General features: G+C 44.7%; 1 protein-coding gene across 1 annotated transcript; it reads right to left on the minus strand.

Moving 5' to 3' along the window:
• Positions 1-1,198: 1,198 nt before the first annotated feature.
• Positions 1,199-24,975, minus strand: pin1 (peptidylprolyl cis/trans isomerase, NIMA-interacting 1). Its single transcript, XM_055664128.1, has 4 exons — positions 24,857-24,975; positions 12,982-13,182; positions 7,940-8,050; positions 1,199-2,271 (listed from the first exon to the last, which is right to left on the minus strand). Exons 1-4 carry the CDS (start codon positions 24,912-24,914, stop codon positions 2,162-2,164), a joined length of 480 nt encoding a protein of 159 aa, XP_055520103.1. The 5' UTR covers positions 24,915-24,975; the 3' UTR covers positions 1,199-2,161.
• Positions 24,976-27,009: the final 2,034 nt, after the last annotated feature.

Below are 27,009 nucleotides of genomic sequence, written 5' to 3' on the forward strand. Positions count from 1 at the left end.
CTTAAACCTATGTCCTCTGGTCCTCGATTCACCTACTCTGGGCAAGAACGTATACCTCAGTACACGTGACAACAAACTAAACGACTGAGTGTATGCTCAGTCACTGATGGATCATAAGACCTTAACATATAGAAGCAGATTTAGACCATTCAGCCCATTGCGTATTCTCCACCAATTAATTGTAGCTGATCTATCTTTTGCTCTCAACCCCATTCTCTCCATAACCACGGACACCCTTACTAATCCAGAACCTATCAATATCCGCTTTAAAATATCCAATGGCTTGGCCACCACAGCAGTCTGTGGGCAATGAATTCCACAGATTCACCGCCCTGATATAATTCTGTATTGCACATTAAGTTCTACAAAACTGCCATTAGGCAGCCTTGTCCGTTGTTAAGAGAGTTTATAGGCTTTGTTGTTAAAGATTCAGAACATTTATTGGAGGGAAGGCAACTGAACATGAAAGTTAACAGTTTGTGAATGTTGTTGCATAGTGTCAATGATAATTTACGCTAACAATGGAAGAAAATCAATACAAGAGATCACCATATAGACACAGAGGACAAACTGGACAAGGGTGACAAGATTTCCTCTCTGGAGGACACTGAACTAGATATTTGTTTTTAAATCATTCGTTAAAATTAAGATATTGGAATATTTCAGAGAACTATAATTGATATATTACCATACTAGGCTTACAAAAAAAGGCACAAAGTGCTTGAGCTACTCAGCGGGTAAGGCAGCACCTCTGGAGAACATGTATAGGTGACGTTTCGGGTCGGGACCCTCCATCAGAATTAAAGGACGTTCTTTTAGAAAGGAGATGAGGAGAAATTTCTTTAGTCAGAGGGTGATGAATCTGTGGAATTCTTTGCCACAGAAGGCTGTGGAAGTCAAGTCATTGGATATTTTTAAGGCAGAGATAGATAGATTTCTGATTAGACAAAAGTGCTGGAGAAACTCAGCGGGTGCAGCAGCATCTATGGAGCGAAGGAAATAGGCAACTTTTCGGGATGAAATGTAACCTATTTCCTTCGCTCCATAGATGCTGCCGTACCCGCTGAGTTTCTCCAGCATTTTTGTCTACCCTGGAATATTAGAGGGAATCTTTAACTATTCCAGTTGCCCAGATAAAAACATGATTCAACGCAGATTAAGGACAACCAACTACACAGAATAAGACACCAGGCTCTGATATTTTGAGGAATTTCTTTATTTTGACTTAGCCAGACAAATGTATCCTTACATTTCCCATAACCCCAATTTCATGTCGTAGCTTTGGTGCACTTTAAGAAGACATGCATGCACACCAACGCTAACCAGCCTAAAAGGATCTTTGCAACAGAAAAGAGAAAAATGATTCTCTTTACCCGTAGTTCAGATACCGACAATTAACTTTTCAGAACTGCATTTCTATCAGTACCTTGTGGAATGGTCAGAGGGGGGAGGAGGGGTGGAGAATAAAGTTTACCTATACAACCACTGACCATGCAATGGTCAAAGATCAGCAGCAATACTGCATACCAAGAGCACAGAAGCTAAATGATGATGAGTTAAAAGTACTCCCCGCATATCAATGCTTATGCATTTCCGTGGAAGTGGTAAAGGGTCCTGCTTTAACTACAAACAAAAGCCTTAACAGGCACTACCTCCAATATAAGAGAATAAACACATACACCATATGAACTTGTGCATTAGTGTAACTTGTAATGACTAAAGCAATAAACAGAGGGATACTAAATTCACCCACAATTTCTCAGTGCCGGGAAAATAAACATTAATCTTGTCTAAATTAAGCCTGCGTTACTCCAATAAAATTCAAATGGTCTTCAACACATTATATAGCAGAAGCGTGTACAACAGAGTAACGGCAATATGGCGCAGACTGGCACAAACCTGCACTCACCCCCAGGCATTGGATCAACATGTGGACCGCTGCATAGAGACAGCGTTATTTTAAAGACTCCGTTTATATAATTAAGGTCAGTTCCTTCCTCTAACTGCTGCCGTCACAAGTGCCTGCAAACGCACTGGACAAAATGTCAAAATTATTAAAATACTAGGGATGCCGGAAGCAAGGTGGGTGAACGTTTCCATAAACTGTCTTCAGCAGTGGCTGGGTGATTCACTCTGTAAAGACAAATCAAAGGGAGGCACCTTAAGCAGTACGGAGGATGATATGAATACCAGAATCTGTAAACACTGGATTGCTCATTTCTCCAATCTTCAGCGAATATGTGGCTTCCTCAAACGGCCTCTGCATTTGACCTAGAAACACAAAGCAAAATGTAAAAATATTTTTTGATCTCAACCAAGATTGTGGAAAATGCCTTTTTGTTTTTTTAATCCATAAAATCAGAAAACCACAGAAGCTATAGCTAAGTCTAGGGCAATATTGGAAGAATCAGTGTTCTTCTCTGAGGACAAGAGAGAATAATTCACTAATTGTGAATACGCTATCTTCGTTGGTAGAAGCAGTCGGTATTCACAATCATTCATGAACCGTCTTCTCTCAGGCAGAGCAATATGCAGGCGGGCAAAATGTGTAGAAAGGAACTGCAGATGCTGGTTTATACCGAAGATAGACACAAAGTGCTGGAGTAACTCAGCGGTTTAGGCAGCATCTCTGGAATAAAAAGGCTGGGTGATTTTTCAGTTCAGGACCATTCGGGTTTGGACTCTCGGGTGAAGGATCGCGACCTAAGACGTCACCCATCCTTTCTCTCCAGAGATGCTGCCTGACCCGCTGAGTTACTCCAGCGCTTTGTGCCGATCTTCTGTATTATGGCGGAGATGCTTTTGGAGAACACAGTCTCATAGGGATTTCCGTAATGCAGTGCCACACGCTGAAATAAGTGTTTATTAACCTTTTCCACATAAATTAAGTGAGACCGGATCTTATACACAGATCTTATCATATTTCTGGGTAGACAAAAGTGCTGGAGAAACTCAGCGGGTGAGGCAGCATCTATGGAGCGAAGGAAATAGGCAACGTTTCGGCCCGAAACGTTGCCCATTTCCTTCGCTCCATAGATGCTGCCTCACCCGCTGAGTTTCTCAAGCACTTTTGTCTACCTTCGATTTTCCAGCATCTGCATTTTCTTCTTAATAATATTTCTGGGTAGTGATTTGTGAACTGCAAGGGCGAATTTTCACAATGCAAATAGCATTCATGCAGGGGCTGTCTGTATTTAGCTTTTAAAATCATTTTTTAAATATATATTTTTTTTGTTAAGTTGCATTCGTCAACATTTTCATCACAAATTATGTTATTCTAATTACTTCACATTAGTTATCATTCATGTGCAGCCCTTGAACATGGTAGGAAGGTGCGTTCCCATAGAGCTTTTGTAGTGGCTTCTCCCAGTTTCAGCACATCATAAACGTCCGGGCATGCAGGTTTCCAGTACTCAATGGTACAGAAGCAGTCTAGAATATCAATGCGCTCCAGGCACATCACAATTTCCAAGCAGTATATATATTTTTTATAGGTAGACAAAATATATTGACCAGGTTTTCCCTGGTCCATTCGTCCCTTCCCACCCAAACCACCCCCTCCCCGGGTACTTTCCCCTGCAACCTCAGCAAATGCAACACTTGTCGCTTTAACCTCCCCCCTCGACTCCATCCAAGAACCCAAGCAGTCTTTTCAGGTGAGGCAAAGGTTCACCTGCACCATCTCCAACCTCATCTACTGCACCCGCTGCTCCAGGTGTCAACTTCTCTACATCGGCGAGACCAAGCTCAGGCTCGGCGATCGCTCAGTCCGTATTAACCAACCTGATCGCCCAGTTGCTCAGCACTGCAACTCCCTCTCCCATTCCCAATCCGAACTTTCTGTCCTGTGCCTCCTCCATTGCTAGAGTGAGGCCCAGCGCAAATTGGAGGAGCAGCACCTCATATTTCGTTTAGGTAGTTTACACCCCAGCGGTATGAACGTTGACTTCTCCATTTTAGATAGCCCTTGCGTTCTCCTTCCTTCCCCTCCCTCTTCCCAGTTCTTCCACTGTCTCCGCACACTTCCCTTTTTTTTCCCGCCCCCCACCCACCCCCAACATCAGCCTGAAGAAGGGTCTCGACTCGAAAAGTAGCCTCTTCCTTCTCTCCACAGATGCTGCCTCACCCGCTGAGTTTCTCCAGCATTTTTTGTCTACTTTCGATTTTTCCAGCATCTGCAGTTCTTTCTTAGGCATATATATTTTTATAAGCAGTTTTTAGAAAAGCCCAGCAAAATAAGTGCTGCACTATATCTCTGTGTCTATCTCCCGTACTCCTGGCAAAAAGCATTCTGGGAGGAGAGATCTAATTACCAGAGCAACAGTTTTAAGGAGATGCAAGAAGCTGCAGATCTTGAGCAAAAAAAAAGGCAGGAGGAACTCGACTGGCCAGGCAGCATCTGTAGAGAAAATGTGCAGGAAGGAACAACTGCCGTTGCTGCTTCACAGAGAATGTTTCGGGTCAAACGGATTAGTCTGAAGAAGGGTCCTGACCCGAAAGCTGCCTGCCCATACCCTCCACAGATGCTGCTTGACCTGTCAAGTTCCTCCAGTCTTTTGTTCATAATGACAAGGTGCAATGTGACCAATTTTCTGATGGTACGTGAAAGATTTGAAAGGGAGGGCTTTTCTCATCACCAAACAAGCAACTAGGCTTTGGGGTTTGAATGCAGGTAATATTGACATTCCTATTTCCGATGTACTGCAGCAGAGATGGCCAAATTGATTTTTGAACATCTTAATAAGATGGGCTGCTGAGAACCCACAACTGCCAAGTTGCTGAGTAAAGGATATCAGATGACCTTTAATTACAAGTACGAGTTATAAGTGGACGTGGAGAGTGTAAATTAACATGTCAGGTTACAGCTTTTTACAGCAGTATAGAACAATTCATCAACTGAAAATGCCAGTTTTGTTTTTCTCAGCATGAGTGCTGCATGGCCAAAATATTCCCGTATTTCTTCTCCAGATTTATTTCAGACTTCCAGTGCTAACTGAATTTCACTCAGCATCCATTACAGATAATAACATCAGTCAATTGCAACATGGAGAGAGAGTGACTGCCAGAGCCACAACTATTGATTTCAATATAAATATTTAATTTTAATTTAAGAATGGCTTTCAACTATTTAAAATTTAAAGCACCTTCACAAGTTAAATTCTTCATGACTTTGCCACCGCACAAACTGTGCTTTGAGACACAAACATATGATATAAATGCAGTGCAAGGCTTGCTCCGCAAGTGTGGCAGAGTAAACAAAATGTTAGTTTTTAGTTTATTTTAGAGATAGAAATAGGCCCTTCGGCCCACTGAGCACAAGCTGCCATATGTTAGTTCTACCCTGCATATTGGGAACAATTTACAGAAGCCAATTAACCTACAAAGCTGCACATCTTTGGAATAAAAGGAAACAGGCCATCGTTAGCTGTTTGTTGGGTGAAAACGAGACGCTGGTGCAACGGGTGGGGGAGGGGTAGAGAGGGAATGTCGGGGTTACTTGAAGTTAGAGAAATCGATAATCGTACCATTGTTATAGACACAAAAAGCTGGAGTAACTCTGGAGAGAAGGCAGCATCTCTGGAGAGAAGGAATGGGTGACGTTTCGGGTCGAGACCCTTCTTCAGACTGGTTTGCCAAAATTATTTACCATGATAGGAAGCATTTGGCTTAAAGCCAAGCGGAGCACACATGCTCCATGCCAAGTCTGCTTTACTGCAAGACAGTGCGTCAAGAAACTTAGGTGCCATCTGCTGGTTCATCTGCTTTAGACAAGAACACAATGCATTGCAGAGGAATTCCTTTTAAACCGATGAAACTACTTGGCAGTAGTAGTTTAGTTTAATAATATAACCCACCAGATCCACGCCAACCATCGATCACCAAGACACTCTTTCTATGCTATCCCACTTTCACATGTTGCACACTATGGGCAATTTACCAAAACATATAATTGTATTTCAGATATCAAAACCTGATGCTTCATGATATTTTACTGATCAAACTTACACAATTTGAATGAACTCTAATTAAAAACCCAAAACATATACAAGACTGAACTGAAATATGAAACAAAAATAAAAATCAAGTGGGGAAAAGATTTAATAGGAACCTGAGGAGTAATTTCTTCATGCAAAGGGCAGTAGGTGTATGGAACGAGCTGCCCGAGGTGGTAGCTGAGGCAGGTACTATCACAATGGTGAAAAAACATTTAGACAAGTACATGGATAGGACAGGTTTGGAGGGATATGGGCCAAATACAAGCAGGTAGAATTAGTGCAGATGGGACATGTTGGCTGGTGTGGGCAAGTTGGGCCGAAGGGCCTGTTTCTACTCTGTAAAAGGCCTGTCCCACTTGACCGTCATTTGCACCTCATATGTAAAAAGGTCGATGCATCATCGTGACATCTGGTGCGCTGGACGTCATTAGATTACCCGGCAACGACGCATGGTTACGCACGGTGACGTAACCATGCATCACCACGCGATACACGTGAGACGTCAGGACGCCAATGCGTCGGCGTGTGTACTCAATGCGTTAGCGTGCGTACGCGATACATCACGCAGGTGGCGAGTGAGGATTTCATGCAGCACTCCTCCACGCCTCTCCATGCGCCCATCCCGCGCTACCCAGACGCTACCCGTCACAACTCGGCACCGCATTTTTGGAGGTCGAGTAAATGACGGCCAAGTGGGACAGGCCCTTCAGACTCTCTATGACTATAATATTGTTAACATTATAGTGATAAAGTTAAAACAAAAGAGAATGAATATTTAGCTTTCTAAAAGTGGCCACTTTGAAATGGCTCGATGCTCAGCGGCCAGATCAAAGACATATTACAGGACTGATGCTTTTTTTCGTGTCAGTCAAAATTCCTTCTCTATTTTAAATTGTGCCTGACATTAGCATTTTACACAATGAAGTGAAACAGCGGGGAGCTATTGCATAGCAATTTACCAGACAAGAATGAGTAGAGAGGAAGGTTCATAAAATCTTAAAAAACAATGGTTCAACTGAAAGTGTATTCTTACATGCAGTTGAGGAAGCCACACTGACTGCCTGGATGAGGGACTGTAGTTATGTAGATTGGATTAAATTAGATTACTCTTGGAACACCAGAGGTTGCAAGGAAATCTGTTGGTGTTTTAATCATAAAGGATATAGATGGAAAAGTGTTAAGAACGAGAAAGCATAGAATGAAGGGGCTAAGCAAATCCAGGTGAACAATCAAGTTTATCTGTTATTTATATGATGCACAGAGGGTCTCAATGGAAAAGTCAGTACTTTGAAAAGGCAAAGGAAGAAAATGGACAAAAAAAACCCCCAACGATAATAGATTTAAGAGCAACAGTGGCACAGCAGTAGAATTGTTGCCTCACACGCCAGAGATCCGGATTCAATCCTGACCACGGGTGCTGTCTGTACGGAGTTTGTATCTTCTCCCTGTGACCGCGTGGGTTTTCTCCGGGTGCTCCAGTCTCCTCCCATATTTCAAAGATATGCAGGTTTGTAGGTTAATTGGCTTCTGTAACTTGTCCCTAGAGTGTAAGATAGAACTGGTGGACGGACGATTGCTGGCCTGTTTCTACACTGAATGTCTAAGCTAAGATAAGCTAAATGTATTCTAAACCAATGCCATCTTGGTCACAAACAGGGAAGGCAACCACATCAAAATTGCATGAATTACTTCCTTAGAAGAAAGAGTACAAAATAGTTTGATGTAAACCCTACGACACTGAATGTAATCCCTGTGCATCATGTGGTATCAGTAAACGGTCTGACTGTTCACAATAGGAAGCTGATAGCAATCAAATCTGTAACGGCCCCGTTCGTGTCACGTTGGATGGCGTCACTGTTAGATTATCACTGCAATCACTTCAGTGTAGGTGGAAGCAGCAAATTATTGGTGCCACTTACATGATAAAAGATATCACATCTTACCTTTGCCAAAATAGCCCAGATCGCCCCCTTCTCTTGCAGAGCTGCAATCACTGTATTTGGATGCTAAGCTTTCAAATGAGGAATCTCCAGATTTGATCGTTTGGATATACTCTGAATTAAGACACAAAAGTTCACAGTAGTCTGATCAATGGTTCAACATTGTGCTATCAACACATTAATAACACTATGCTCCACAGCCAAGCAGAATGCAATCCTATATCCCATTATTTCCCCACAACAATGAAGCACTAAAAGATCACTTTAGGAGACTGATAGCCAGATATAATATCCAATCAATTCTGGAACAAAAAGACCCCGTTCCACCACTGTCGGTGTCAAGAATCTGGCCCTATAAATTTCCACAGCAATTTTGCTGATGGAAGGGAGAGCGCTTAGCCCGAACCATGAGTGCAGCACGTAAAGTGCCAATCCACAATAGGCTCTACATTTAATCTGCTGTCTACTGCAGCAAAATCAATAGTCTCATGCTGAGGTTATGCTCGAAAATATGCGGCAGGAAAAAAAAACAGGGGACACTTGAGAATTTTAAAGGTCAAAAGTTATTAGTTTGGTGACAGAACAACCACACTTCTGTTTCATTTTGTATTTTCAATTTAGCTCCCAAGCTTAATGTCGCCATATTTTATTTATAACATGTGAGTGCACCCTGGCATGGTGGTACAGTTGCTGCCTTACAGCACCAGAGGAACCCGGGTTAGATGCTGACTACAGGTGCTGACTGTACGTGTTTTTACATTCTCCCCTTGACCTGCGTGGGTTTTATAGACAATAGACAATAGGTGCAGGAGTAGGCCATTCGAGCCAGCATCCCCATTCAATGTGATCATGGCGGATCATCCCCAATCAGTACCCCGTTCCTGCCTTCTCCCCTGACTCCGCTATTTTTAAGAGCCCTATCTAGCTCTGTTGAAAGCATCCAGAGAACCTGCCTCCACCGTACAGGTTTGTTTGTAGGTTGATTACAATTTGTAAAAAATTGTAAATTGTCCCTAGTGCGTAGGATAGTGCTAGTGCATAGGACGCTGTTCTCTAAACTAAACTAAACTAAACTAATGGCCCAAGAGTGGAAGAGTCTAGGACTAGACGCAATTCCCTCAGAATAAAAGGATATACCTTTAGAAAGGAGATGAGGAGGAATTTCTTTAGTCAGAGGGTGATGAATCTGTGGAATTCATTGCCCAGACTGTTCTGGAGGCTGTTAATGGATATTTTTAAGGCAGAGATTGACAGATTCTTGATTAGTACACTTATAGCCCAGTGGTATGAATATTGATTTCTCTCACTTCAGGTAGCCCCGGCATTCCCTCTCTCTATCCCTCCCCTACCCAAGTCGCACCAGCTTCTCATTTTCACCCTACAAACAGCTAACAATGGCCTGTTTTCTTTATCATCGTAACTTTTTTGCATATCTTTTATTCTTGTTCTTTATTTCTCCACATCATTGTCTATATCTCTCGTTTCCCTTATCCCTAACCAGTCTAAAGAGGGTCTCGACCCCAAACATCATCCATTCCTTCTCTCCAGAGTTACTCAGCCAGCATTTTGTGTCTGTCTTGATTAGTACGGGTGTCATGGATTATGGGGAGAAGGCAGGAGATTGGAGTTGTGAAAGACAGAAAGATAGATTTGATGGGGCCGAACGGCCTAATTCTGCTCCTGTAACACGATATCAAGAATGAACTCAATGTTAAAATGACCCCTGTCTGATGGGAGAGGGGAGAAGAGGGAGTGACCAGGATGAGACCGGTCCTTGATTATGCTGGCGGCCTTGCAGACGCAGTGTGAAGATGGATACAGAGTCGATGGAAGGGCAGATGGTTTGGGCTATGACAACAACTCTCCACAATTTCTTGCGGTCTTGGATGGAGCTGTTCCCAAACCTGGCTGTGATGGGAGCCTAAGAGAGCCAGGAGAGAGTGAATCAAAGTTGGAAAATAGAAATATACTAAGTAAGCAAAATAAACAGGTTGTGGAAACAGAGGCAAGCACCAAATGGAATAAAAAATTGGAGGGGGGAGGAAGAATTACAAATTTAAATGCACTTAATCTAAAGCACTCGGCATTCATTAGGTGGGTGAATGCAAGGCACAGAAACAGTGGCGGACTGGGTCTAAAAATAATGGTTGCCAGGAGACAAAGGGGGCCCACTTCATCAGGGGCCCACTTGATATAGGGGGCCCACTTGCCACCGGGCAAGCTGACACCCTGGCCAGTCCGCCACGGTACAGAAATATGGATGTAGCGATCAAAATTAGAGACTAAAATATTCCCAGATATTCAAGAGGCAAAAAGGAAATGGGGTAGCAGTGTTAGTAAGGGTTGACATCAGCAGTTATCAAACTTGCCATTGCAGAATGTGGGACAGAATTGGAATCTCTTTGGATGGAGCATTGCAGTAGCGGCCACTGGAATGCATTGGTTGGAGTTGTTCACAGACCTCCCAAAATCTAGTAGCGAGATACCGTGCGATAGCAATATGGAAATTATAGGTTCATGTAACAAGGATAATGCAGCGTTCACGTGGATGGGTTTTTCTCCAGATAAAGACTGAACAAAACAAAATTAATATTAATAGCCTAGCGGATGAATTCCTGAGATGAACACGATGTAGATTTCCAGATCAGCATGTTAAGCAACCAACTAGGGAACAAACTATTTTGGATCTAATTAATTCGTTATCTCAATGCACAATAATCTTGTTATAAAGGATCGCCTACAAACAGCAATCACAATTGGGATAGAATTTCATATTATGTGCAAAAGAGTAGCTTAACTGAAAATTAACGTTCAATTTAAGCAAATTAAAATGAAGTGGTGAGAGATAATTTATGATATAGGAGCAGGATTAGGAAATTTGGTTCATTATATCTACTCCGCCATTCAATCACGGCTGATCTATCTCTCCCTCACAACCCCATTCTCTGCCTTCTCCCCATAACCCCTGACACCCGTACTAATCAATAATCCGTCAATCTCCACCTAAAACATATCCATGGACTTGGCCTCCACCCGTCGCCTGTGGCAATGAATCCCACAGATTCACCACCAGATGGGTAGGCTGTGGTAGATTCCAGAAATATTGGAGAACCAATACGAGGAATTAAAATAAATTAGCTTGAGTAAAGAAATACCACTAGAGAAGTTAATGAGCCTAATCCCAAGTGTCTGTGCACCTACATCCAGTCTGAACGAGTTGACTTTGGAGAGTGGATATATTGATTAACTTCCAAAAAACTGTGCATTCCACAATACATCCTACAGATTGGAAGACAGTGATCACAACACCCCTATGTCAGAGGAAGCAAGACAAAAACAGGAAACTGTTGAGTTTAACATCATGTTCTAATGGACACAGAGATTAAAGTATATTTCACCCTCTGATTCCAAGCAATTCACAGATTATCAGGCATCACCAATCTTCACGTTCTCCTCCTTGCTTTCAATCAACCCTTGGACCTACCCTCCCTACCACTGTAATTCCCTCAATCCATTTAAAGCCCGTGACTCCGAAGTAAAATTCCGATTTCACAAAGGCCCACTAACTTCTTCACTCTGTTTTGTTTTGGCTGTCTTCAATTGCTGTGGTCATAAATCCTGGCATTCCTCAGCTAAAACATTAAAAGATATTAAGATATACAGATTCTTCTCAAAACCTAGATCTATCAAACTTTACAGACATTAGCTCAATTGCCCTGCATAGTTCAGCATCAGTTCTCAGTTCAAAAACACTTTGGGATGTTTTACTGCATAAAATCAAATAAACAACAGCAAGTTGGTTTGTTGCCACTGCCACTTCACTCTTCATCTACTATTTTCACAAGCTAAATTAAAAGCTGCTATATTTCAAAACTCATTTAATTTCTCATTGGCACAGTCTCTAAATTTAAGAGAATTTATTCTACAAACTCACTGCAAAAATCAAAATCTTGTGTTCATGTAATAGATTTGCTTTAAACTTAAAGCACTGAATTTTTCTTCATATTGAATGACATATTTAGAAACAGCACAAATTACATTCCGTATTTTAAATCAAGACATATTTTCAATACACTTTGCAAATTTAAGGCATAATTTTCAATTTACGCTTTTTCTCCTTGATTTAGATGACACCGATTTGATTTTTGTCCATTCAACGGAAAAAAAACTTAGCATTAACAGAAACACACGAGTCTGCAGTTTAGTTTAGAGATACAGCATGGACACAAGCCCTGCAGCCCACCAAGTTCATGCCGACCATCTATCACACCCGTTCACATTAGTTCTATGGTATCCCACTCCCTACACACTAAAGGAAATTTATGAAAGCCAATTAACCTGCACACCCACACATCTTTGGGATGTGGGAGGAAACAGGGGCACCCGAAGGAAACCCATGCAGTCACGGGAAGAACACGCAAACTCCATACAGACAGCACTCGAGGTCAGGATCGTACCCGGTTTACTGGCGCTCTAAGGCAGCAGCTGCAGTACAGTGCCGCTGCGAGCCGGCCTTTTGTGGAACCTTGAACAAAAAAACAAACTGGAGGAGCTCAGTGGCTCTGGCAGCGTATATGGGGAGAAATATACCGATGGCGCTTCTGAGCCAGGACTCTTTTTTCGACCCAACAGAGGAGTAGGGGCCACTATTTAACCTTGGCATACAATGTCATAAAGTCACAAGTAATAAGAGCAGAATTAGGCCATTCAGCCCATCAAGTTTACGCCCGCATTCAATCATGGCCGATCTATCTCTTCCACCTAACCCCATTCTCCTGCCTTCTCCCCATAACCTCTGACCCATACTAATCAAGAATCTACCTACCTAAAAAAAATCCATTGACTTGGCCTCCACAGCTTTCTGTGGCTTAGAATTCCACAGATTCACCACCCTCTGATTAAATAAATTTCTCCTCGTCTCCTTCCTAGAAGAACATCCTTTAACTCTGAGGCTCTGGCCTCTAGTCCTGTTGTTGCATGTCAGCAGTTGATGGCAGGTGGGAGGTCTTGTGGGTTCAGCGAGGTGTGATTTGCCATCCACTTACCATTCAATGTTTCCAGCGCTTCCTCTTTGCTGCGTGTAATTTCCTCCTGCCTCCATGATGACGGACGGCGTGACTGGTTGTGCTTCACCAAGAGGTGCGAGCACCGGACTTTGTCAGGCTCGACGGAATTGTGATTTCCACCCGCTTTGGGTCGCTCCCATTGACTCTTGTTAGTTATATGATTGAAGAAGTAAATGCGACCTACAAAAATAAAGATGTTCACTTTTAAGTCAGAAGCATCAATACTCAATACAGGCAAGACACATTTTTCAAAGTACCCTTTTCCTCCATCAACTTTAATAATCTTTCCCATCTCAATACAATATAATAATACTTTATTAGTCAAGTATGTTTTGCAACATACGAGGAATTTCATATGCCATAGTCATAGCAATAAAACGCAACAGAACACACAAAATACATTTTAACATAGACATGCACCACAGTGACTCCTCCACATTCCTCACTGTGATGGAAGGAAAAAAACAGTTCAATCTCTTAATTCTTCTTTGGTCTTATAGCAAGCCAATTAACCTACAGGCCTGTAGGTCCTTGGAGTGTGAGAGGAGAACAAAGATCTCGGTGGTCACAGGGAGAACGTACAAACTCTGTACAGACAGCACCCGTAATCGGGATCAAACCTGGTTCTCTGCCACTATAAGCACTGTAAGGCAGCAACTCTACCGCTGTGCCACCATGCTGCCCTACAATCCAAACATCTTGACATCCACAAATATGGCAGTTGTTTACATGCAACACCACCTCCAAATTGCATTATTGACATCCAACTTCTGAATTGGCAGGTTTCCTTCAACTAATTCATTTGGAAACTGAAGCCACCATCTATCAGATTTATCTCGTTAGCCACCTGTTCCATCCTGCTCTTTGGCAGCTCTCTGAAGTTGATTTAGACGGCTTGCAGTTTTGTGAAATACATGATGCCAAGTAAAAGTCTTATATTATTCATCTCTATTCCCAAAACGTCACCGTTCTCTGCCCCATCTCATCTCATTTGTTGCTGAATCCATCCACAATGCCTCTTAGTATAGAAACCAGGAACTGCATATGCTGGTTTACAAACCATGACTTATCTTTCCTGCAGTACTCCTAATTCTGGTCCATATGAATCCGTGGCCACCTACAACTGTGCTCCAACCACTCAAAATGACTACCCTAGCCTGCACTGGCTTCACATTAATCAATGGCTTAAGTTTTATATTTTAATCAAATCCCTCCATGATCTTGACCTTCTCCACCTCTATAATCCCCCTCTGCATAAAAGCCCTGTCCCACAGTACGAGTTCATTCCGAGAGCTCTCCCGAGTTTGCCCCGATTCAAATTCGGAGATTTACGGTAATGGCCACTTGTCGGTACTCGGGGCTCTCGTGGACATTTTTCAACACGTTGAAAATTCTTCACGAGTCTTCCCGTGCTTACCTGCCATTAGCAAGTCTTCCCGAGTACCTGCCGTTAGAGCTAAGAGACGTCCCCAAGCTCCAACGTACCCGCTACGTTCATTCTCCGTGCTTACCATGAGTTTGATTTTTTTTAAACTCGGGAGAGCTCTTAGAATGAACTCGTACCGTGGGACAGGGCTATTACCAGAGACAGAAATTGATTCTAAGTTCGAAACAAAGATTGTGGCAGATTTTAGCTCGATATATATCATTCATCTATCTCTATTAATATTTACATCAGGTCTCCACTTGTGTAAATGGATCAGATAAAGTTTGTGATGGATCAGCATCAATTGTCACGACTGGAAAAGAGAGCTAAGATAAGGAAAGGAAAAATAACAGAAGGGTATGGAATTCACACATACATACAACTTGGTCAAATGGCTAAGACTGGCCTGGATCTGCCCCATAACTCAGACAACTTATTAGTGTTCCCACACTAACCTGTGCAAGATAGAGAAAGCTTATAGAACCGAGACCTATGTTCAAGAGCAGGGTCACCTATAAGCAGCAACTAAGCCTCATATGGCAGATCCTTAAAATAAACCCACATCGCTTGGATATTTCAACATCTTTGCACCGAAGATCTGAATTCCAATCTTGATCATCTAGGTCAGTGAACTGAGTAATGGCAAATTAAATTTATTGCAGATTAGTGCAGAGTATTACATTTCTGGAAATCAAGCTCGAGTGTCTTGGATTGTCTTTGGAGTGTGGGAGGAAACCAAAGATCTCGGTGGTCGCAAGGATTGTCAAAGTGAACAGTATGGGCGTGGAAATTACTGTAGAACACAGGGATGCAAGACATAGTTCTGATGCCACAGGTGGAAGGCTTTTGGTGCATTGGTTTTCATCAGTAAGGGGACTGAGCCTAGAAGTCAGACTTTTATGTTGCAGTTGTACAACTCCACAGTTGGAGGCTTGTGTTCAGTTTTGATCAACAAGTTGCAGAAAAGATGACATTAATCTGGGAAAAAAACTACGGAAAATATTTACAAGCAAGTTGCCAGGACTACAGGTAATGAATTATAGGGAGGGGTTGTGTAGGCTAGGACATTATTTATTGGTACTTAGGAGCATGAAGGATGATATTACAGGGGTGTAGATAAAGTGAATGCGCACAGTCTTTTCCTAGGCAATAAAGAACTAGAAGACATAGGTTCAAGGTGAAAGATGTAAGAGGAACCCAAGTGGCAACTTTTCCCACCAAGAGGGAGGTATGTATATGGGCTGTGGACGTACCCTAGACCATCTTACAAATCAACCTCCCTTCCACTGACTCCATCTTCACTTCACGCTGCCTCAGCAAGACCACCAGCATAATTAAAGACGTCTTACTCTTCTCCCCTTACGCAAGAGAGATTCTGCCCCCTCGCCCATTATGGGACAGGTTCTTCCCAGCTATTATCAGGCAACTGAGCCATCCTCTCACCAGCAAGAGTGCTGTCCTGACCTCCTATCTACCTCAATGGAGACTGTTGAAGTATATTTAATCGGTCTTTAACTTGCACTGAACGTTATACCCTTTATCTGTAAACGGCTTGATTGTAATCATGTATATTCTTTTCTTTGACTGGTTAGCATGCAACAAAAGCTTTTCACTGTACCTCAGTACATGTGACAACAATAAACTAAAGCTAAACTTAAAACGGATGTTTGACATTACACCATAAAGCTGCTGCTCTCAGTTATAGCTTATCAAGCTTCTTGTCATTCCTTCCCAGTTCTGATGAATGGCTTTCAACACAAAACATTAACTCTGTTTCTATTTCCACAGATGAGGCGTGACCTGCTGAGTATATGTTGCATTTTTGGTTTTTTATTCTAGCTTTCAAGTTGCTATTTATGGTTCATTATTAGGTTTGCTACACAATGGAACTGGTTTTATAAATCATCACGTTTGTCTTCAAAAAATTATTTTAATAAATTAAATGGCAGCACAGGAACGCAGCAGTAGAATTGCTGCCTTACAGCGCCAGAGACCCAGCTTCGATCCTGACTACAGCAGTGGTCTGTACGGTGTTTGTACGTTCTCCCTGTGACCATGTGGGTTTTCTCCAGGTGCTCCGGTTTCCTCTCACATTCCAAAGACATGCAGTTTTGTTGGTTAATTGGCTTCGGTAAAATGATTAAAAGTAGCCATACGGTGTAGGACAGTGTTGGTGTACTGGGTGATTGCTGATCGGCGCGGAATCAATGGGCCATAGGCCTTGTTTCCATGCTGCATCTCTAAAGTCTAAAGGAATGAGTTATGTATAGAATGTTTTAACAGACAATGTAGACTTACAGATAACGCCACACTATGCCTTGTTATCTATGAAATTTGGCAGCCCATTCAAAACACTCTTTGAACATAAAGGCACTGCTCTATTTTTTATTCATGTAATGCAATATTAAAATTATATGATGGGGGTGTGCAAAGAAGATGCAGTCATTATTCCTCTGGGGAATTATGCTTTGGCAATTGACAGGAGACATATCCAAACAGCTAACCAGTACGAAATATACCAGTGCACCAAATGAAGCTACTCGCTGACAAACCCCAGGAACCAGGAGCAGGAGAATATGAAGCTCTAAGTATCCAATACATAAACTTTCCAATTTTAAAATATCTGGTTCAATAACTGAATAGCCACAACTATTAAATTAAATATTCAAGGCAATTTTCAATAGGCGCATTTCTTCAGATGCAAACACAAATGATCCAAAACATAAACAAAAATGGTGGAAATAGTCAAGTCAGTGCATGCCTGGGGGAAGAGAACTAGAATTAACATTTCAGGTTGAAAGCTCTTTGAACAGTCATGGCCTGAAACATTAATTCTGTAGATACACACAAAGTGCTGGAGTAACTCAGCGGGCTAGGCAACATCTCTGGATGAAAAGGATGGGTGACATTTCAGGTCGGGACCCTTCAAGTCTCAGCCCCGACCCAAAATGTCACCCATACTTTGTCTCTAGAGATGTTGCCTGACACGCTGAGTTACTCCAGCACTTTGTGTCTACCTTCGGTATATACCAGCATCTGTAGTTCCTTTCTACACTTTAATTCTGTTTCCTTTCTCACAGATGCCCCCTGACCAACCAAGTTGTTTCATCATTTTTCTGTTGTAGTTTTAGATTTGCAGCAGCTGCACTTTAGGATGTTCATTAAAATTGAAGCCAGTTAACTCATAAACCTGTATGTCTTTGGAGTGTGGGAGGAAACCGGAACACCCAGAGGAAACCCACGCAATCACAGAGAGAACATACAAAATCTGTACATACAGCACCTGTAGTCAAGAACGAACTTGGAACTCTGGCGCTGTAAGGCAGCAGCACTACTGCTGCGCCACTGTGCCCTGGAATGCTTTTAGTAAGCCAGCCTTATTTTCATTCAGTGGATTATACAATATGATGCTTGAGCATCATTTTAATGACACTGTTCTGCAGGATCCAATGAGAGAAAATTAACCCATGTCTTTCTCCCAGTGCATGGGGTTGGAAATGTAAATGGTCTTCAAGTGCGAATCCTGATCTCGGAGACCTGTTGATCTTAGAATATTAGAGGAAGAAAATAATAAAAAACATTGCTAGTCATCTTTTAAAATATTTTTACAGATTGGAGGGTACCAAATATAACCAATTATTTAAAAAAACAGGGAAAACAAGGAATTACGCGTCTGTAATCCATATAATAGTTGGAAAAGTTTAGAATAATTTATAAGTAAATTTTATTTATATAACACGTTTAAATCAACTCGCATTGAAACCAACGTGCTTTACATTAAAAAAAATAATTAAAAGATGTAACTGCACGAAGACAGAAAATATTCAGTTAATTGGTTTAGATCAGGGGAAATGTCTTCATCTGAGGGAGATGAACATGTGGAATCATCTACCATAAGGGATGAGGACACCAAGATGTTACATTTATTCAAGATACATTACTTGTCTGGTTCATGGTCTTAATATCCAAAAAGAACAGCAATTAAAAGTGCAATGGGCTATTAATGGGAAACTTTCATTGTATTCCCTCCATAGCTGGGGCACATACAAATCTTTCTGTCCTGGGCATTCTCCATTGCCAGGGTGAGGCACCTCTTATGCTGCCTCGGTTACTTACTACTCAACAGTATGCACATTGAATTCTCCAATTTTAAACTTCACAATTACAAATAACTTCCTTCTTCTCCTCCTAACTCCCATTCTCTTGTGCCCCATCTGAACTCTTTTTTTTGTTAAATATATTCATAACTGTAATGGTGATGGTTCTTGCTATTGCACAAACCTTGAAGGTCATCACCTTTGATGCCAATTTCAAACCTGCTCTCACTTCACAGTCAATTTCACACTCTTGACGTACAGTCTATCCTCGCTTTTATGGATTTCTTTTCAGTCCGTGGTGGCGGTTGGCACGCAGCACTGCGTTAGACAGCGAGAAAGCGAGCAGTAAATTTTTAAAGACTGTTGCATTAGGCAGTTTTGCAGCAGCTACCACAAAGCGAGGTACCGTGTTGGATGCAGATGCAGCATGCGCCATTGCACCTTTGTCGCACTGTCAACACGTGTCTCAATCGCCTGATAATGGCGCGAGGCTCCCGTTATACTCCCACCCCGGTTTACGCCAGGTTACCCAACGGGCTGGCGCCACATGGCGTGTTTCCAGTTGCAGGAGCAGAGAGAGAGCGAGCAGCAGGCAGGCAACTGTGCCCTCTTATACTTTTCCAATTAAGTCCACAGTCTAGAAGCAGCAAGTCCTGACTTGTGTGTGGAGGAAGGAACTGCAGATGCTAGTTTAAACCGAAGATAGACACAAAATCCTGGAATAACATAGCAAATCAGGCAGCATCTCTGAAGAAAAAGAACAGCTGACGTTTCAGGTTGGAACCCTTCTTCAGACTGGAAGTTGGAGGAGGGGGCGGACTGTAGGCAAGAAAAGGCCAGAACAAATCAGACATATCTTCTGACCTTTTCTCACCTTCAGTTTCCCCCCCCCAATATCTTTATCCAGAGATGTTGCCAGACCCGCTGAGTTACTCCAGGAGTTTGTGTCTGTCCTGACTAGGCACAACCCCTCAACACAGAATTCAACAATTTCAGATCAATTGGGTAGGTCCTGATGAAAGGTCATCAACCTGCAGATGCTGCATTTATTCCAGATGACCTTAAAGGTATCGCATAAAGTGGATGAGTGCTTGCTTTGTAATTAATTCGTGTATTTTAACAAAGATCTGGAACAGATAATGATGGGCTACAGTCTCTCCTCCTGTGCTCTAATTCGGCAGTGTTTTTTTACCTGTCAGGTGATATCTGGCTTGTTTCGCAGGTTTATTAGCACTTGCAGTAATAAAACATATGTTGGTTAGACTTCAGGGAATCCTGCATCAAAATCTGGGCTTACATTCAGTATCAGAAAAGCCGTCTTTTTGATGAAACATTAGCAAGGACAGCATTTATTGGCACCTCAACTGCTCTCGAGAGGCACGCTACCTTCTTATTCTACTGCCGTTTTTCTGGCCAAAGTGCTCAGTGTTGTTGACTGGGGAGTTTCAAGAGTTCAACCTAGCAACAATAAAAGAATAGAGATATATATTTCCAAATTAGGATGTGGGTGGGGTGAAATCTGCAGCTAATGTTGTTCACTCACATTGCTATGGGCTGCACGGCGGCGCAGCAGTAGAGTTGCTGCCAGAGACCTGGGTTCGATCCTGACTACGGGTGCTGTCTGTACGGAATTGGTGAAGACCATCATTGGTTGACTCCATGAATATCACTTGCCACTTTGAGCCTTTGTTGTGGTCTCTCTCATATGAACTGCTCCAACTTCAGTACTCCAAACAGAATCAGATATCCTACTTCTGACCTTATGATGGAAAGAACATAATTGAAGCTGATGAAGATGATTGGACCCAAGACACAGCCCTGGGAACAGTGATGCAATGATTTCCTGGTTCACTATAAATCTCCACCAACTACCCCTCGTAACACGTGGCCTTTAATCAGTGCCTGTCCTATTATCCAGCAATCCAAACACTCAGTTCTAGTCATTCTTCCAACTTGATGTACTGCACCTAATGGATGTTTGCCCTTCCATAACCACAACCACCTTAATTTGTACAAGATTTGATTGCAATCATTGGAGCTTTCCCACACCCCAATGCTGCATTCGGGTCTGAAGAAGGGTTTCGGCCTGAAACGTTGCCTATTTCCTTCGCTCCATAGATGCTGCTGCACCCACTGAGTTTCTCCAGCATTTTTGTGTACCTGCATTCGGTCAAATGTGCCTCTGATGTCTAGGACAATGACTAATATGTCAGCTTGGCATTCAGTATGTTATCCACACGACTGAGGCCGTGATGAGGCCTGGAGTCAAATGGCCCTGGCAAAAACTAAAATGGGCACTGGAGAGTAAATACCATTTAAAAGCACTATGATATCTCCATCATTTTGCTGATGATTGTGGCGTTTGAGCTGTCATTAGCCAGGCTGGACAAGTGGAGAGTATTGCATAACACTTCTGACAAGTTCCTTGTAGATGGTGCATCAGATAACAGTAACTGCACTGGGTCTGAAGAAGGGTCTCGACCCAAAACGTCACCCATTCCTTCCCTCCATAGATGCTGCCTCACCCGCTGAGTTACTCCAGCATTTTGTCTACCTTCGACCTTACTTGATCACTTTGGTCAAAAGAGTGCCTAGTTCTGGAGTACAAAGCTTTAATACTAAAATAGGTATTTCTGGTTCTACAACCTTTGCTGCACCCTGTCCATTCAACTAGCTCTTAATATCACGTGAAGAAGCTGAAGATTGGCTTCCAGGATAGTGGGGGTCTCGGGTGTAAAGTGAAAGACATCTACTCGATGCAAACCCTACAGCCTGGTCTATGGAACGGAAGGGGATGGGAATGTTCTTTAGGGCGCATCTTCACATTACCATTTTTAACCATCCAATGGAGATGGCACCATGGCACAGCAACAGAGATCCAGGTTTGTCTGTTCAAAGTTTGTCATTTCTCTTTGTGCCCACGTGGGTTTTCTCCAGTGACTCTGGTTTCCACTCACACCAAAGATGTACAGGTTTGTAGTTAATTAGCTTTGATAAAATTGTAAAGTGTCTCTAACGTGTAAGATAGTATCAGTGTACGAGGTGATTGTTGGTCGACACGGACTCAGTGGGCCTAAGGGCTTGTTTCCACGCTGGCTCTCTAAAGTCTAAAGATATATGACCAGATTCAGTCAGACTACTTTCATCTAATGATTGAAAGATCATGTGGATCTGGACAGCACACGTATAATCCTTGACTGCACGACTATTTAATTGGCTCCGCATTTTTTTTAGGTATACCTGGTGCTACTCCTTGCATGCTTGTAATTTAACAATGAGTCATGACATTACAGATTGTCAAGAATTTTTTTTTTGCTGCAAATGGTCCACAGTGTCATCTTGATGCCTAGAATTGGGCTGCCAGATCTATCCAATCCCATTCAGCACCATGATAGCACCACAGGGCAGAATGGCATCCTCAGTGTGAAAATAGAGCTTGGTCCGTGGAAAATGGCAGCCATGGACCAAGCGAGGCAGTTTGGCAAGGGAAAGGCCATTTAGGTATCTTTCTCACTGCAGACTAAACTCATCAGCGGTGGCTTCAGAACTCAGCCAACTCAATTATTGGTGGTGCTTTCAAGCTGGAGCCAAATCTTGAGCCAAAAACAATTTGCTGTACCAACTCAGTGGTTCAGGCTGCAGTTGTGCAAGAGATAGATTGATGGAGTAGTGGGGAGCTACTCCATCGATCTAAAGAAAGGTCCCAACCCAACCCATTTGTCCATTTGCCCCCAAAAATGCAGCCTGATCTGCTCAATTCCTCCAGCACTTATTTTTCTGAACAATACAGATTCTTTTTCTTCCAAATGTTATCTTCAAAATGAATAAACGCTGATCCATCAGTTGGCTGAAGATAATAGGTGAGTGGTTAGGACAGGTTTCCTTGTTCTTTAATTTGATGCGGAGTCAATGTTAAAGAATTCCAGAACATATTATACTGCACCACCCTTAGAGGAACTCATCTTACCCCCACACCAGGAACACACACCTTACTAACCCATCCCTGCCTACACCAATATCACTCTTTAAGTACCCGCCTTACCTCATCTGGAGTACTCTCTACTCCCCCTAGAGAAACATCCATCCATTCCTCCCCTAGGATGTATCCTCTCTCCCCAGCCACATTTTACCCACACGCACGCATCAGACCCACCCATCCTCCAAGGGCAGCTATCCTACCCATCCACACTCCCAGGGCACCCATCTTACATAAGGCTTGTCTCCCCCCCACCCCCTCAGGGCTTGTGTCCCCCACCCCCTCAGGGCTTGTGTCCCCCACCCCCTCAGGGCTTGTATTCCCCACCCCCTCAGGGCTTGTGTCCCCCGCCCCCCTCAGGGCTTGTGTCCCCCGCCCCCTCAGGGCTTGTATTCCCCACCCCCTCAGGGCTGGTGTCCCCCGCCCCCTCAGGGCTTATGTTCCCCATCCCCTCAGGACTTCTGTCCCCCATCCCTTCTGCCCCCCACCCCCTCAGGGCTGTGTGTGTCCCCCCCCCCTCTCAGAGCTTCTGTCCCCCACCCCCCAAGGCTTGTGTCCCCCCCCCCACCCCTCAGAACTTCTGTTCCCCACCCCCTCAGGGCCTGTGTACCCCACCCCCCTCAGGGCAACCTAAAGATCCTCCCTGCCCCAGGCCCACATAGAAATTCAGTCCTCCCCAGAACTCTGTCCCCCAGCCCCTAGGGGCTTCTGTTGTCCCCCACCCCTAGGATTTGTGTCCCCACCCCCTCAGGGCTTGTGTCCCCCACCCCCTCAGGGCTTGTGTCCCCCCCCACCCCCTCAGGGCTTGTGTCCCCCACCCCCTCAGGGCTTGTGTCCCGCACTCCCTCAGGGCTTGTATTCCCCACCCCTAAGGGCTTATGTTCCCCATCCCCTCAGGACTTCTGTCCCCCATCCCTTCTGCCCCCCACCCCCTCAGGGCTTGTGTGTCCCCCCACCCCCTCAGGGCTTATGTCCCCCACCCTCTCAGAGCTTCTGTCCCCCACCCCCCAAGGCTTGTGTTCCCCCCCCCTCCCACCCCCTCAGAACTTCTGTTCCCCACCCCCTCAGGGCCTGTGTACCCCACCCCCTCAGGGCAACCTAAAGATCCTCCCTGCCCCAGGCCCACACAGAAATTCAGTCCTCCCCAGAACTCTGTCCCCAGCCCCTAGGGGCTTCTGTGGCCCCCACCCCTAGGGCTTGTGTCCCCCCCCCCCCCCCCCCCCTCAGGGATAGTGTCCCCCACCCTTAGGGCTTGTGTCCCCCCACCCCCTCAGGGATTGTGTCCCCCACCCCCCAAGGCTTATGCCCCCCCCCCCCCCCCTTCAGAACTTCTGTTCCCCACCCCCTCAGGGCCTGTGTACCCCACCCCCTCAGGGCCTGTGTACCCCACCCCCTCAGGGATTGTGTCCCCCACCCCCTCAGGGTAACCTAAAGATCCTCCCTGCCCCAGGCCCACATAGAAATTCAGTCCTCCCCAGAACTGTGTCCCCAGCCCCTAGGGGCTTCTGTTGTCCCCACCCCTAGGGCTTGTGTCCCCCACCCCCTCAAGGATTGTGTCCCCACCCTCAGGGCTTGTGTCCCCCACACCCTCAGGGATTGTGTCCCCCCCCCCTTGGACTTGTGTCCCCCACCCCCTCAGGGCTGGTGTCCCCCACCCCCTCAGGGCTTGTGTGTCCCCCACCCCCTCAGGGCTTGTGTCCCCCACCCCCTCAGGGATTGTGTCTCCCCCCCCCCCTCAGGGCTTGTATCCCCCACTCCCTCAGGGATTGTGTCCCCCACCCCCTCAGGGCTGGTGTCCCCCCACCCCCTCAGGGCTTGTGTGTCCCCCACCCCCTCAGGGCTTATGTTCCCCACCCTCTCAGAGCTTCTGTCCCCCACCCCCCACCCCTTCAGAACTTCTGTTGTCCCCACCCCCTCAGGGCAACCTAAAGATCCTCCCTGCCCCAGGCCCCCACAGAAATGCAGTCCTCCCCAGAACTCTGTCCCCAGCCCCTAGGAGCTTCTGTGGCCCCCACCCCCTCAGGGCTTGTGTCCCCCACCCCCTCAGGGCTTGTGTCCCCCGCCCCCTCAGGGCTTGTATTCCCCACCCCCCTCAGGGATTGTGTCCCCCACCCCCTCAGGGATTGTGTCCCCACCCCCTCAGGGATAGTGTACCCCACGACCCCTCCCCCAGGCCCACACACACACACACACATGCGCCACCATTCCATTCCACTCTGCCCCGCCCCCACACCACGCCTCCCCTCACCCCGTTTTTACTTCAGCCCACCACCGCCTCGCTGCTGTAACGCCGGCCGCTGTGCGGATTATATTTTATTATTGTTGGTGCTGTTGTTGAAGGAGCGGTACATGTACCTGACTTGCGGCTCATCCGCTTCTCCCAGCCCGAGGGTAGAGGCTCCTCGTCGGCCATCGCCCGCTCGTCGTCGCGCCGCCTGCCGCCTCTCGGCGCAACCTAACCTGCTGGCTGCGGGACCCGAGAGCCCGCCCCTTACCCCGCCACCGATTGGTCAACTCAGATCTTAAAGCCCGTCAATTGGTCCTCACAGACGTCAATCAAACACCGACCCCACTCTCTACCTCCATTGGTTAGTTGCGGCGTCAATCAACCCGATGCCGTTCGCTGATTCGCCAACTCGCACGTCAATTACGGCCCAGTCCCGCCCACAATGCAACCTATCCTGCTACCGGAAACACTGGGATGGGGGAAGGTCCCGCCCTCTGAGCAAACCTGTAGGGGGGGTGGAGGAACTGCAGATGCTGGTTTACACTGAAGGTAGACACAAAGTGCTGGAGTAACTCAGCTGGACAGGCAGCATCTCTGGAGAGAAGGAATGGGTGACCATTCTTCAGTCTCGAACCCTCATATGAAGAAAGACTGGATAGACTCGGCTTGTACTCACTAGAATTTAGAAAATTGAGGGGGGATCTTATAGAAACTTACAAAATTCTTAAGGGGTTGGACAGGCTAGATGCAGGAAGGTTACACAGAAAAGCTGGAGAAACTCAGCGGGTGCAGCAGCATCTATGGAGCGAAGGAAGATTGCAGGAAGGATAGATGCAGGAAGATTGTTCCCGATGTTGGGGAAGTCCAGGACAAGGGGTCACAGCTTAAGGATAAGGGGTAAATCTTTTAAAACCGAGATGAGAAAAACTTTTTTCACACAGAGAGTGGTGAATCTGTGGAATTCTCTGCCACAGAGGGTAGTTGAGGCCACAGTTCATTGGCTATATTTAAGAGGGAGTTAGATGTGGCCCTTGTGGCTAAAGGGATCAGGGGGTATGGAGAGAATGCAGGTACAGGATACTGAGTTGGATGATCAGCCATGATCATATTGAATGGCGGTGCAGGCTCGAAGGGCCGAATGGCCTACTCCTGCACCTATTTTCTAAGTTTCTATCACCCATTCCTTCTCTCCAGAGATGCTGCCTGTCCCGTCTGGAAAATGAACAAGATAAATGCAAATAAACACAATTGCAGTGTATGTTTATATCTCACTGAACTTTTTTTCTCCTTTATTATATTGTTTACAGAATGTGAAGAAGGATTGACCTGAAACTTCACCCATTCCTTCTCTCCAGAGATGCTGCCTGTCCAACTGAGTTACTCCAGCATTTTTGTGTCTATCTTCTGTGTAAACCCGTATTTGTGAAACCGCATCCAACTTTAGATGGTTACCTAACATTTTTGCTGATTATCTTTATATTTGCAAAACGCATAACAAAAGTCTGAAAAATGAACAAAATAAATGCAAATAAACACATTTGCAGTGTTTGTGTATATGTGTATATCTCACTGAACTTGTTTTCTCCTTTATTATATTGTTTACAGAATGTGAAGAAGGCTGTCGACCTGAAACGTCACCTAATCCATCTCCCCAGAGATGCTGCCTGTCCCGCTCCAGCACTTTGTGTGTACCATGTTTACACATTCTGTTGTGCTGCTGCAAGTACGAGTTTCATTGTTCTGCCTGGGACATATGCTACTTTAAATCTAAGATAGACACAAAATGCTGGAGTAAAATTATTAAGGGATTGGACAGGCTAGATGCAGGAAGCATGCTCCCCATGTTTAAAAGGGAACTGCAGAAGTTGGAAAATCGGAGATAGACCAAAATGCTGGAGAAACTCAGCGGGTGAGGCAGCATCTATGGAGCGAAGGGAATAGGCAACATGTTCCCCCTGTTGGGGGAGTCCTGAGCCAGAGGCCACAGGTTAAGAATAAGAAAGGGGTAGGCCATTTAGAACTGAGATGAGGAAAAACGTTTTGACCCAGAGAGTTGTGAATTTGTGGAATTCTCTGCCACAGAAGGCAGTGGAGGCTGATTCACTGGATGTATTCAAGAGAATATAGGGATATGGGGAAAAGGCAGGAATGGAATGGGGTACTGATTGTGGATGATCAGCCATGATCACATTGAATGGTGGTGCTGGCTCGAAGGGCCGAATGACCTACAGAGCGAGAGAGAGTCTTGTGCAAAGATACTGGAGGATCTTTGGTCTTGTGT

Source organism: Leucoraja erinacea, chromosome 39, assembly GCF_028641065.1.
Source record: "Leucoraja erinacea ecotype New England chromosome 39, Leri_hhj_1, whole genome shotgun sequence".
In the NCBI taxonomy this organism is placed as follows: Eukaryota; Metazoa; Chordata; class Chondrichthyes; order Rajiformes; family Rajidae; genus Leucoraja; species Leucoraja erinaceus.